We start from the raw sequence: 13,651 nt of genomic DNA on the forward strand, positions 1-13,651 counted from the left end.
TTAAAAAAATTGGAGGGGAATTTCTATTTGTCCTTTTGTTTGTATTTTTGCTGATCTGAGAGAAAATGGGATTTTATTTTAGTTTTGACTTCAGGTGAGATTGAATGTTTTGTGCTTATTTCTGGTCTTCAGTCATTTTTTATTAGGATGCTGCTAATAGAGTCTAAGACTGCTTTATAAGTAGGATATTAACATTGTAATATTATTAATACATACTTCCCCCCAGATTGTCTTTAAGTTTTTCCAGTTTTTTTTTTTTAATGTTTATTCATTTTTGAGAGAGAGAGAGAGAGAGAGTGAGTGCACCAGCGGGGGAGGGGCACAGAGAAAGGGAGACAGGAGATCTGAAGCAGGTTCCAGGCTCTGAGCTGTCAGCATGGAGCTGGATACTGGGCTCGAACTCCCGAACCGAGAGATCATGACCTGAGTCGGAGTCAGACTCTTAACCCACTGAGCCACCTGGGCATCTCTCCAATTTCTGTTTTTAGTGTCATCAAGGTCACATAAGGATTTGTTTCTTTTTCTGGTTAAAAGATTTTCGTGTCTTCTATTGTTTTCATTTTTTCCAATTTGTCTGTAATCTATCTGGAATTTATTTTGCCAGTTTGTCTATAATCTATCTGGAATTTATTTTGGTGTAAAGTATGAGGTAGTGATCCAAGATTTCTCCTCCAAAGTGGTTACTGGTTATAGTCTAATTCTTAAGTATACTTGGGACTTTGTGTTTTCTATTGTTTCATTAAGCTATTAATTGCCATGCCAGTACCCCATATTTTAGTTATTGTACCTTTGATATATGGTAGGGCACATTTTTCTTCTTGTTACTAATATAATTCAACATTTTGTTTGATATTCTTTTTATCTTTATTTTTCCAGATGTACTTGATGATTGTTTTGTTTAGTTCTATTCACCCCACTCTTTTTTGTGAGGAAATTGTATTCTTCATAGTATTGATTTTTTTTTCCCCTTTGGTAAAAATGGTATATCACCTGTTTATTCTCCAGAAAATTTTGTAAGTTTTTAAATAATGATTTTATACATTTCTCAAAGTTTATTCTTATGATATTTTATATGTCATTATTGTAAATTGGATCCTTTTTTTTCTGTTATATTTTAACTAATTGTTGTTGTTTCTCAGGAATGCTACTGATTTCTTGAATGTTCAGTCTTGTAAAGAGTTACTCTATTGACCTGTATTCTGATTCCTAAAACGTTTTCTGCTATCTTGTACTTTTCAAGTAGACAAGCGAATTGTAAATAACTTTGTTTGCTTTTTACTATTTTACACTTTACATTTTTTTTTCTGATTGCATTGACTAGTACTTCTAGAGCAAGGTATGATATTGGTAATATTACCACTTTAATGGTAATTAAGTAGTAAATATTGATCTTGCCTGCCAATTTCAATTGACTATTAAGGACACCTGAATTTTGAATTGAGAACAATTCTGATAACATGTTTATATTTTATGGAAAGATTGCTGTGATTGATTAGTGGTAGAAGGAGATGTTTAGAAGGAAGAGAGTATTAGGAATGGAGTATTTACTGTCTTTAACATTTCTTTATTAAATTTAGCTGATAATTTGAGAGAAATATTCTTTAGCACGTTAAATAATTACATTCTGTTTTATGTATTTGTTAAACTATGAAGTGGAAAAGTCCTCATACAATAGGTGTGAAAACTGCAGATGGTCAAATGGCAAGATTAAAGAAAAAAACGTAAAAACTGTTATTTTGGAGTGTATTACTTAATTAAAAAATGATCTTGTATTAAAGTGCATAGAAATATACAAACTTCTAATGCTAGCAGCAGTTAGGCTCATTTCCCACAGTTGTGCTGTAATATGTTAGTGTTATCCTTCTAAAGGGTTCTGTGGTCAAAGTACATTTGGAAAACGATGGGCAAAACAAAGCAGTACAGGTTTCTTTAGTTAGAAATTAAGGGGCATGGGGTAGCTCAGTCAGTTAAGCATGTGACTCTTGATGCTTAACTCAGGTCACGATTTCACGGTTTGTGAGATGGAGCCCCGCATCGTGCTCCATGCTGACAGCACTGAGCCTGCTTGGGATTCTCTCCCTCTTTCTCTGCTCCTCCCTTGCTTGCATGTGCCCTCTCTCTCTCAAAAAATAAATAAATAAACTTAAAAAAAAAGAAATTAGTAAATTAACAAGTATTGTTACACTGAAAAGAGATGTGTATTTGCTATATTTATTTGGTCACAGGAGTCTTTTTATCTTAGTTCATCTTTCAGGTTTTGCATAACAGATATTGAGAAGTGGAAAATTATGGCATTCAGTTAATAAAAAAGAGCTAATACATTACAATAAGTCCATACAATATGGTAGGGTCTGTTGGTATCCCAGGATGAAAAAAGATTTATCTAGAAGGTAATACATATACATAAGTTAACTGTGCCACAAGTGACTGTAAATGAAATTAAATCTAAGTGCTACAGAGGAGTCATGAATTCTAAATGGGTTGTCAGAAAAGTACTCCCTGAAGAGCTACACTTTGAAGAAGCAGTGGCATTTCATCAGGTAGACGTTTATTCCCAGTAGGGAGAAAACTATAGGAGAATGGTATGATTAGAACTTTGGGTGGGAGTGAGAAATGACTTTTATTCTATAGCCACAGGAATTGTTTCCTGCCATCTCCTTCAGTGGTTTTTCTTAGGATAAAGTTAGTATCTAAACATGACTAATACTTAGGGGTGACAAAACTGAGAAGCTGAGACAGTTTTGAGAGCAAAGGGGAGCACATTAACAATTACATGGATATGATAGGTGTAAATAGAGGTGCTTTTCAGCTAACTGGAATATGTGGTCACCCTGTGTATTAAGAATGTCCTGCAGTGTTTGGCCTATGATTTGTCATTAGCTTTATTATTATTATTTTTAAATTTTATTTTTATTTTATTTAAGCATATAGTGCAACAGTGATTTCAGCAGTGGATGCCTTAATGCCCCTTACCCATTTAGCCCATCCCCCCTCCCACAACCCCTCCAGTAACCCTCTGTTTGTTCTCCATATTTATTTATTTATTTATTTATTTATTTATTTTTTATTTTTTTTTTTAAATTTATTTATTTTTGGGACAGAGAGAGACAGAGCATGAACGGGGGAGGGGCAGAGAGAGAGGGAGACACAGAATCGGAAACAGGCTCCAGGCTCTGAGCCATCAGCCCAGAGCCTGACGCGGGGCTCGAACTCACGGACCGCGAGATCGTGACCTGGCTGAAGTCGGACGCTTAACTGACTGCGCCACCCAGGCGCCCCTGTTCTCCATATTTAAGAGTCTCTTATGTTTTGTCCCCATCCCTGTTTTTATATTATTTTTGCTTCCCTTCCCTTATGTTCATCTGTTTTGTCTCAAAGTCCTCATATGAGTGAAGTTATAATGATAATTTGTCTTTCTCTGACCGACTAATTTCACTTAGCATAATACCCTCCAGTTCCATGCACGTAGTTGCAAATGGCAAGATTTCATTCTTTTTGATTGCCGAGTAATACTCCATACACACACACACACACCCCACATCTTTATCCATTCATCCATTGATGGACATTCGGGCTCTTTCCATACTTTGGCTATTGTTGATACTGCTGCTATATAAACATTGGGGTGCCTGTGCCCCTTTGAAACAGCATACCTGTATCCCTTGGATAAATACCTAGTAGAGCAATTGTAGAGTAGTTCTATTTTTAATTTTTTGAGGAACTTACATACTGTTTTCTAGAGTGGCTGCATCAGTTTGCATTCCCACCAGCAGTGCAAAAGAGATCCTCTCTTTCCACATCCTCGCCAACATCTGTTGTTGCCTGAGTTGTTAATGTTAGCCTTTCTGAAGGGCGTGAGGTGGTATCTCATTGTGGTTTTGATTTGTATTTACTTCCCTGATGATAAGTGATGTTGAGCATTTTTTCATGTGTCGTTTGGCCATCTGGATGTCTTTGGAGAAGTGTCTATTCACGTCTTTTGCCCATCTGTTCACTGGATTATTTGTTTTTTGGGTGTTGAGTTTGATAAATTCTTTGTAGATTTTGGATATTAACCCTTTATCTGATATGTCATTTGCAAATATCTTCTCCCATTCCGTCAGTTGCCTTTTAGTTTTGCTGATTGTTTCCTTTACCGTGCAGAAGCTTTTTATTTTGATGAGGTCCCAGTAGTTCATTTTTGCTTGTGTTTCCCTTGCCTCCGGCGACGTGTTGAGTAAGAAGTTGCTGCGGCCAAGGGCAAAGAGGTTTTTGCCTGCTTTCTCCTCGAGGATTTTGATGGCTTCCTGTCTTACATTTAGGTCTTTCATCCATTTTGAGTTTATTTTTGTGTATGATGTAAGAAAGTGGTCCAGGTTCATTTTTCTGCATGCCGCTGTCCAGTTTTCCCAGCCCCACTTGCTGAAGAGACTGTCTTTATTCCATTGGATATTCTTTCTTGCTTTGTCAGAGATTAGTTGGCCATACGTTTGTGGGTCCATTTCTGGATTCTCTATTCTGTTCCATTGATCTGAGTGTCTGTTTTTGTGCCAGTACCATACTGTCTTGATGATTACAGCTTTGTAATACAGCCCGAAGTCTGGGATTGTGTTGCCTCCTACTTTGGTTTTCTTTTTCAAGATTTGTTTGGCTAGTCGGGGTCTTTTCTGGTTCCATACATGTCATGAGCTTTATCTTACAGTCTGGCCTGCTTTACTCACAGAATTCTATTAATTCACCTAGCCTTTCTATTTCTAGGATTCTTTCTTCTTGTTCCTGCTAAGAACCTTGAACATTAGTTGTTCTTTTCTTGAATCTTCCCTTCCACTTTCACCTATTTTAAAGTTAACTTATTTTTGTTTTTTAGTAGTCTATACACCGAACACAGGGCTCGGACTCAAAATACAATCCCAAGATCGAGTCACATGCTCTTCCAGCTGAGCCACCTGGGCACCCCCCTTTTCACCTGTTTTGATTCTTAGTCATCCTTCAGATCTTAAAATAAGGAGCAGTTCCTTTGCTTTTCCTGACCTCTTATATCGGATAGCTCATCATGGTAGAGATTTATCTCAAACACTAAGATGTTTTAGAAATAGAAATGAAGGTTCTTACTATTGACCAGTTGAAAGAAATGGGGGAAAACCTCTAATTTTGGGAGTTCTCATTTGACTTTTAGGGTGTTGGGGCTCTGTTCTCTCAGAACAGAGACCGACATGGAGCTCAAACCCATAAACCACGAGATCATGACCTGAGCTGAAGTCAGACGCCCAACCGACTGAGCCACTCAGGCGCCCCAGTCTCTACTTAATTATTGAAAACCTTGCCTCAGTTCCCTAAACAGTTTTAGAGCTCTTGGTTTGTTACTTAGTTGTCATTGAATAAGTTTATCATATAAACTCTCAAATTATTAAAGTTATCACATAAACTCTCAAATATTAAAATCAGTTGGAGAATGTTTATGGTATTAGTCATTCTGTCCTCATGTACGTTATGGTATTGTGTTTATCCTATCAGTTATGTCATTATGAAGGATAGAAAATTGGACATTAACTTTTTTTTTTTTAATTTTTTTTTAATGTTTACTTATTTTTGAGACAGAGCATGAATGGGGGAGGGTCAGAGAGAGAGGGAGACACAGAATCCGAAACAGGCTTCAGGCTCTGAGCGGTCAGCACAGAGCCCGACGCGGGGCTCAAACTCACAGACTGCGAGATCATGACCTGAGCCGAAGTCAGAGGCTCAACTGACTGAGCCACCCAGGCACCCCAAGGACATTAACTTTTTAAAAATTAAATTTATTGATTTGGCTATTGTGATTTTTTTTTTTTTTTTTTTTTTGCAGGTGGGTGTGGGTGGTATGCTTGCCAATTCACAGTATATTTGGAATTTTTTTCTCTTTCCAGGGTTAGGGAATGTGAGTATTTTGTTTTATAAGTAAAAATGTACTTTATCCCCAGTGCTTAATTTTTGGAATACAGGGGTCTGAGTCATTTGCCCAGAGGTTTTCTTTTATTTATTTATTTTTCTTAAAAAAATTTTTTTTTAATTTTACATTTATTTTTGAGAGACAGAGAGAGACAGAGCACAAGTGGGGCTGGGGCAGAGCGAGAAGGAGACACAGAATCCGAAGTAGGCTCCAGGCTCCGAGCTGACAGCACAGAGCCTGATGCAGGGTTTGAACCCTTAGACCATGAGATCATGACCTGAGCTGAAGTTGGACGCTTGATGGACTGAGCTACCCATGCGCCCCTAATGGTTACATGTTTTAAAGTTAATGGGCAGAACCCACAAGACTATTTTAACAACTAAAAAGGAACTGGTATTTTTTTTTGTCAGTACCACGCATGTTAATTTATTTTTTTGATTTTTCGTTTCATTGGTTTCATTTGGTTTAATTTTGGTTTCATAGTATTGAGAAAATCCTTGCATATATATAATAGTTATTACAGACTCTTAAAAATAAAATTGGCTTGGCTTTTGAATTCAGTTAAATCTTTCATGAAACCTGAGGGCTGACTAGTAGGTCATTAATTTCAAAGGTAAATTTGTGACTGCTTAGATTTAATTTCTTATTTGTAAATATACTGATTGGACAAGAAGCACTGAAAACACGTTTAGTGAAACCATTATATTATCACAAAACTAAGTGTTTTGTCTAAATTTTTTGTTAACCAGTTGGTGAGATTATAGGCCAGATAGGTGTTTTGGAGTCCTGCCTGTCATTTAATTGAAAGCAGTGTTAATGTTACCTGCCTGCACATTGTTGAGTAGTCACACAATTCAGTGGTTTTTAATATTTTCATAATTGTGCAGCCAGAATCAATTTTAGAACATTTTCATCACCTGGAAAAGGAAGCCCTGTACCCAGATCTACTACAAAGCTGTAGTAAAACAGTATGCTACTGGCACAAAAATAGACCCATAGGTCAGTGGAACAAAATAGAGTCCAGAAACCAGTCTACACTTTGGTGAGTTAACCTATGACAAAGCAAGCAACAATATACAATGGGGGAAAAAAGTTTCTTAGATTAATGGTGCCGGGAAAACTGGACAGCTACATGCAAAAAGATGAAACTGTACCACTTTCTTTCACCATACACAAAAATAAACTCAAAATGAATTAAGGACCTAAACGTGAGACCTGAAACCATAAAACTCCTAGAAGAAAGTATAAGCAGTAATCTCTGACTTAGACCCTAGCAACATTTTTCTAGATGTGTCTCTTCAGAAAAGGGAAACAAAAATAAAACACACCAAAATAAGAAGCTTTTTGCACAGTGAAGGAAACAAACAAAATGAAAAGACACCAGTGAATGGGAGAATTTATTATATATGATATACCTGACAAGGGTTAATACCTCTGATATATAACGAACTTATATAACAACATGAAAAAACAAAAACAAATAATTCGATTAAAAAATGGACAGAGGACCTGAACATTTTTCTAAAGACATACAAATAGCCAACCAGACCCACAAAAAGATACACAATATCACTAATCACAAGGGAAACACAAATCAAAATTACAATGAGATATTACCTCACACCTGTCAGAATGGCTGAAATAAAACACACAAGAAACAAGCATTGGTGAGGTTGTGGAGGAAAAGGAACCCTTGTGCACTGTTTTTGGGGATGTAAATTGGTGCAGCCACTCTGGAAAACAATATAGAGGTTCCTCAGAAAACTCAAAATAGAAGTACCATGGGATCTAGTAATTCCACTACTGGGTCTTCACCCAAAGAAAATGAAAACACTACTTTGAGAAGATATATGTACCTTATGTCTATTGCAGCATATTTACAGTAGCCAAGATATGGAAGCAACCTTAATGTCCGTTGATAGTTGAGTGGATAAAGAAGATGTATACATACACAATGGAATATTACTCAGCTGTAGGAAAGAATGAGATCTTGCCATTTTGTGACAACATGGAAGGACCTAGAGAGTATTCTAAGTGAAATATGTCTGAGAAAGACAAATACCATAGGATTTCACCTACATGTGGAATCTTTTTTTTAAAGTTTATATATTTTGACAGAAAGAGCACGTGTGTACACAAGTTTGGGAGAGGTAGAGAGAATGCCAAGTAGCTGATGGCGCAGAGCCCAATACAGGGTTCCATCTCACAAACTGTGAGATCATGACCTGAGCCGAAATCCAGATTCAGACACTTAACTGACTGAGCCACCCAGGCACCCCACTTAATGTGTGGAATCTGATAAAACAAATGAACAAACAAAAAGAAACAGACCCATAAACACAGAGTACAAACTGGTGATTGTCAGAGGGGGTGGAGTTGGGAAAAAGCAGTGAAGGGGAGCTGGAGGTACAGGCTTCCAGTTGTGGAATGAATAAGTCATAGAGATGAAAGGTACAGCCAACAGAATACAGTTAGTAGGAATTTAAAAGTATCATATTATTGACTTCAATAGCTACACTTATGCTGAGAATAGCATAATGTATAACTTAGAGTTGTTGAATCACTGTGTTGTACACCTGAAGCTAATAATAGCATCATGTGTCAGCTATACTTCATTATTAAAAAAAAAGAAAGCAATCCTTTACTCATTAGCAGTATTCTCAGATCTCTCTCCTTAGTCTTAGGTGGGCACTAATCCATTTTGTCCTATGGTTTTGAAATGTGTACCCATTGTCAACAAAGGACTTGCTGACCGATACTGTATCTGTTGTAAACAAACCTATAAATTGTTTGGCATCAGTGGCAATATATTTAGTCTTTGTTTTTGTTTTCTGTTTGAGAGGGAGGGAGAGGGGGGAGTAAGAAAACAAAGGTTTTGTTCTGAGCCATAGAGAAGATCACTGAATCCTAGAATTTTTGCCTTGCAAAAGAGTGTCTTCTGAAGTGTCTTCTTATGTTCTTTCCATTGTTTTCATTTCTTTGGCGTCATAATCCGTTGGCTCCTGTTTCTCATGTCCAGTATAATTTTAATTAGTGTACTTAATTTCCATTTTGTTATATATTTTTCATAATAAAATTTGGTCTAAATTCCAAGGTTTTTTTTTTCCTTTTAGAATGTGAAAATCATTTATCTTTTGTGTTCATCTTGCAGAGAAGTATGGTATCAGCTTGATTCTTGTTTCTTATAGAACACAGTCTTATCTTAGTTAGGAGACTAAATTATAATATTGTATTATCCCTTCTTGGGTTTTATAATCAGCTCACAAAATGAAGTGGTACATAATCCAAATTACCTTAGAAAATCTCTTTAAGTCACCCATAAAGTATAGGTATGTCACCCTTGGTAATGTCACTACTATATTTTTATTTTCTATCATTGAGTAAGATTATAGTTTCTTTGGCTGTGCATGCAAAGTGTCCAGGGTGGTATTGTACAAAATGTACATTATCTTTAAACACTTGGGATCCCCTCAGTGCAGGCAAGTACTATTTCAATCTTTGGCTTGCCAAGTCACATGTCCCAATTTCTCTTTTATTCTGGAGCATAACTTGTTGGGTGGTTGGTTGGCCTTTACTGTTTTGCTTTCTTTTTCATTTTTATATGGTTGAAGTCAGTATGTTTAATGTGTTTTATGAATCACGTAGGCTATAATTCTTTTTATTCCTCATCAGTTTTTGTTTGAAATTCTGAAATTTCACCAGGATGTATCTTTTTTCCATATCCTCTTGGAGATGGTGGGCCCTTTCAGTCTCAAATAGTTTTTTAGGAAAATTTTCTTCTATCATTTCACCTTTCCATTGTTCTCTCCTTTGGGATGCCTTTGAGATTGCTCTTTGACCTGCTGGTTCAGTCTTTTTTAAAAAAAAAAAATTTTTTTTAATGTTTATTTAGTTTTGAGAGAGAGTGCGAGCCAGGGAGGGGTAGAGAGAGAGAGAGAGAGAGAGACAGACAGACAGACAGACAATCTGAAACAGGCTCCAGGCTCTGAGCTGTCAGCACAGAGCCCGATGGAGGGCTCAAACTCATGAACTGTGAGATCATGGCCTGAGCCAAAGTCAAAAAAGCTTAACCGACCGAGCCATCCAGGTGCCTCCCTGCTAGTTCAGTCTTAACAGGGCATCATATAGAATATCTTTTCTAGCTTTTTGACTTTGTTATATTTATTTTTGTTTGTTTTTCCACCTGAGAATTTTATCACTACCCTTTCCAATAAAATTTTAATTTTTGTAGTCATTTTCCTGTCTCTTGTCTTCTTTTCTTGGTTTTTGGTGTTTTTTTTTCTTTTTTTGCATCTCTATCCTCTCATATTTCAGATACCACTTAAAATACTTTTTAGAAGTTTTCTTTCGGGGCGCCTGGGTGGCGCAGTCGGTTAACCGTCCGACTTCAGCCAGGTCACGATCTCGCGGTCCGGGAGTTCGAGCCCCGCGTCAGGCTCTGGACTGATGGCTCAGAGCCTGGAGCCTGTTTCCGATTCTGTGTCTCCCTCTCTCTCTGCCCCTCCCCCGTTCATGCTCTGTCTCTCTCTGTCCCAAAAATAAATAAACGTTGAAAAAAAAATTAAAAAAAAAAAAAAAAAAAAAAAAGAAGTTTTCTTTCTGTAAATTGTTGCCTTCTGAGTGGTTCTGTTTATTCACCTTGAACTTTCTCCTTCACACGGTTTATTTCAGAAACCTGGGGGTCATTGGTTGTCTCTTTACATTTATACATATCAGATCCTATTTTTTTTTTTTTTTGAGAGAGAGAGAGGGTGCAAGTGAGCGAAGAGAGGAGAGATGTGAGACTCACTCGAAGTGGGACTTGAACTCAAGAAATGTGAGATCATGACCTGAGCCTAAGTCAGATGCTCAATGACTGAGCCACCCAGGCATCCTCAGATACTGTTAATTACTATAGCCAGCTGTTGTGTTTCCTCTATAGTTACATAGGTATCTAGGTGGTTGTTTTTTCCTTAAAAGTTTCTCCTTGAATGGGGAGACATACTCTGGCTTTTAGTGGGTAAGGTTTATCAAGAAGCAGCCTTCCTTGTGTTCTTGTCTCTTTGATGAGAAGTAGGTGGGAAAGCATGAGGCTGGAATGCTCACACTTGCCAAAATGAGGAGCTCTTTACATACTAGGGGTGGAGCATGTGAGTGTTTCTAGCTCCTGGATAGAGTTGCTTTTGCTGTACTCCATTCCCCCCTCCCCCCCCATTTCTGTCTTATTTATTTATTTATATTTTATTTTTAAAGAATATTTATTTATTTTTGAGAGAGAAAGAGAGAGCAGGGGAGGGCCGAGAGGGAGACAGAGTCCCAAGCAGGCTCCACTCTTGTCAGTGTAGAGCTTGGCGTGGGGCTTGAACTCATGAACTGTGAGATCATGACCTGAGTTGAAACCAAGAGTTGGGGGCTTAACCATCTGAGCCTGAGCCACCCAGGTGCCCCTATTTATTTTTTTTATTTATACATACACATATACATATGTGTGTGTGTGTGTGTGTGTGTGTGTGTGTGTGTACACATTTTTTTAAACTAATCTCTACACCCATCGTAGGGTTCAAACTCATGACCTGGAGATTGCATTCTCTACTGAGCCAGTTACCATTCCCCCTGCACCTGTGTTTTAAAGATCCAAAATTACCTCAGACTTGGTTCTGCTTCTGTCCTAGGCCCTAACATACCGAAATAGGAACCATTTCTATAACAGGACTAACTTTCTTTTGAAGGACAGCTAAAAACCTATTTGATGCTGATTGTTCTGTTTAATTTTGATTAGAAGTTTTATATAGTTATCAGTGTTAGTAAGTTCTCAGTAAGTGTTGGCTGTCTTTATTATTATTATTATAAATACATAGGACTATATTTTGTGCTGCAAAAGTGATTTAAAAATAAGTTTATATTAGGGCATGTATTTGTCTCTTTGTTTTTGGTTTGGGGGTTTTCACGTGAGAGTTTATTTTATTCATTATAAATTATATTCTAGTCTACTTGGCAGTATTTTGTTTATCTTGTGATTTTGTATACTTTGGGTTGAAAATTACAGCTTTTGGGGGAGTGAGGAGGGATATCAGAAAGTATGATAGAATGTGACAATAATGTTACTTTTCTCTTTGCTTTTTTGCTTTTTCAGTTTGAGCAGAAAACTGGTGCAGTTTTTGATGAAATTGTAGAGAACTGTAAGTACCACTTTAGAAAAAAACCAGTCATGTCTTTATATAGATAATAATTGAGTCTAGATAGAGCATTTATCAGTGCTTAACATTTAACAGGGTTTAGTTTGGGCTGATTAATGCGATGGTCCAATTTGATATAGTTTAGAAATCATCACTCTGTTAGTATTTTCAGCAAGTTAATCTTAATTTTAAGAGTTTTTCCTTTTTTTAGTAAATATTTTATTCTCACAGATATTAATGTTGAAATATAGCTAAGCTTTGTGTATGTATTAACCATATAGAAGTTTAGACTTAACCATTCAGTAAAGATTTCTACTTTGTTTACAGGGCTTCTTAATTTTCTGTTTATATTCTTTCTATGTTACATGATTCTCTGAAAAATTTTTTTGTTTCTTATGATTATAAAAGTAATACATTCAATTTTACAATACAAAAATGAAAAAAGCAGAAAATGAAAGCCTTTGTGTTTTTTATTCTCTAAAGATAACCACTTCTAAAAGTTTAATATATATCTTTCCAGACTTTTTTTCTGTGGATGTATATAGATCTATGTATGACAGGTGGGGATTTATATATGTTTGTAGGGATCCTGTGGATACTGTTCTTGCTTTTTTCATTCAACTGCCTTAACATCTCTGTATGTCAATGGATTTTGACCTTTTGCATCATTTCTGATGGCTACTCGGTATTTTATTGTATGGGTGTATTATAATTTAGCCATCTTCCTCTTTTATATATGTATGTATTCTTTTCAGTTTTTCAGTATTACAAACAATATTTAGTATGTATTCCTGTACACATTTTTGTCTACTTCTATTGAAATAGACAAAGGGACTGTATCCTTTTCTGTAGAATAAATTCTAAGAATAGAACTGCTGAATCATCAAAGGATGTTTGTGTGCTTGTTCATGAAGAATAAATTTTGTCATCTAGAGCTAGTAAGTCAAGGAAAATATGCATTTCTTTTTAAATTTTTTTTTAAGTCCCAGTAGTAGGATCTGTGAGTACCTTCTTTGGAATTGGTTTGTTAACGTTTTTTGAGAGAGAACAGGTTTTTATAGAGTACATATTGAGAGGTAGCTAGCTCTCTTGATCTTTAATGGTCTTGGAATAATCTGGAGTTCATTCATGTCTAGGCTGGGCTATTGAGAGCACAAAGACGGGAACTGCTGACTTGAGCCCCTGTACATGTTCTCCCTGTTGCCTTGCCTTCCTTATAGCACGGCGGCCTCCAGGTAGACTTCTCTCATGGTGGCTCAGGCTCCAAGCAAAAGAGTAATTCAGTGAAGAAAGCAGAATCAGCATCTTTTCTGAGCTACCTTCAGAAGTCACACAGTGTCCTTTCTACTACATCCTTTGGATATGAGGGAGTCACAAGCCTGCTCAGATTTAGGAGAAGAGGATATTCAGACCTCACCTTTTTTTTTTTTTTTTTTAATTAAATTGTTTTGTTTATTTATTTTTGAGAGAGAAACAGAGTGTAAGTGGGGGAAGGGCAGATAGAGAAGGAGACAGAATCTGAAGCAGGCTCCAGGCCCTGAGATGTCAGCACAGAACCCAATGCAGGGCTTGAACTCAGGGACCGTGAAAT

The 13,651-nt window shown here is 36.7% G+C and overlaps 1 protein-coding gene across 5 annotated transcripts in view; it reads left to right on the forward strand.

Moving 5' to 3' along the window:
• ZMYM4 (zinc finger MYM-type containing 4) overlaps window positions 1-13,651 on the forward strand; it is a 146,684-nt gene that overhangs the window by 48,955 nt on the left and 84,078 nt on the right. For all 5 annotated transcript variants that reach the window (XM_043574445.1, XM_043574446.1, XM_043574443.1 and 2 more), the window contains one exon: window positions 12,018-12,063. In XM_043574445.1, the coding sequence (XP_043430380.1) occupies window positions 12,018-12,063 (46 nt within the window). The remainder of the gene's footprint in view (window positions 1-12,017; window positions 12,064-13,651) is intronic.

The sequence above is a fragment of the Prionailurus bengalensis genome, chromosome C1 (genome assembly GCF_016509475.1).
Source record: "Prionailurus bengalensis isolate Pbe53 chromosome C1, Fcat_Pben_1.1_paternal_pri, whole genome shotgun sequence".
NCBI lineage: Eukaryota > Metazoa > Chordata > Mammalia > Carnivora > Felidae > Prionailurus > Prionailurus bengalensis.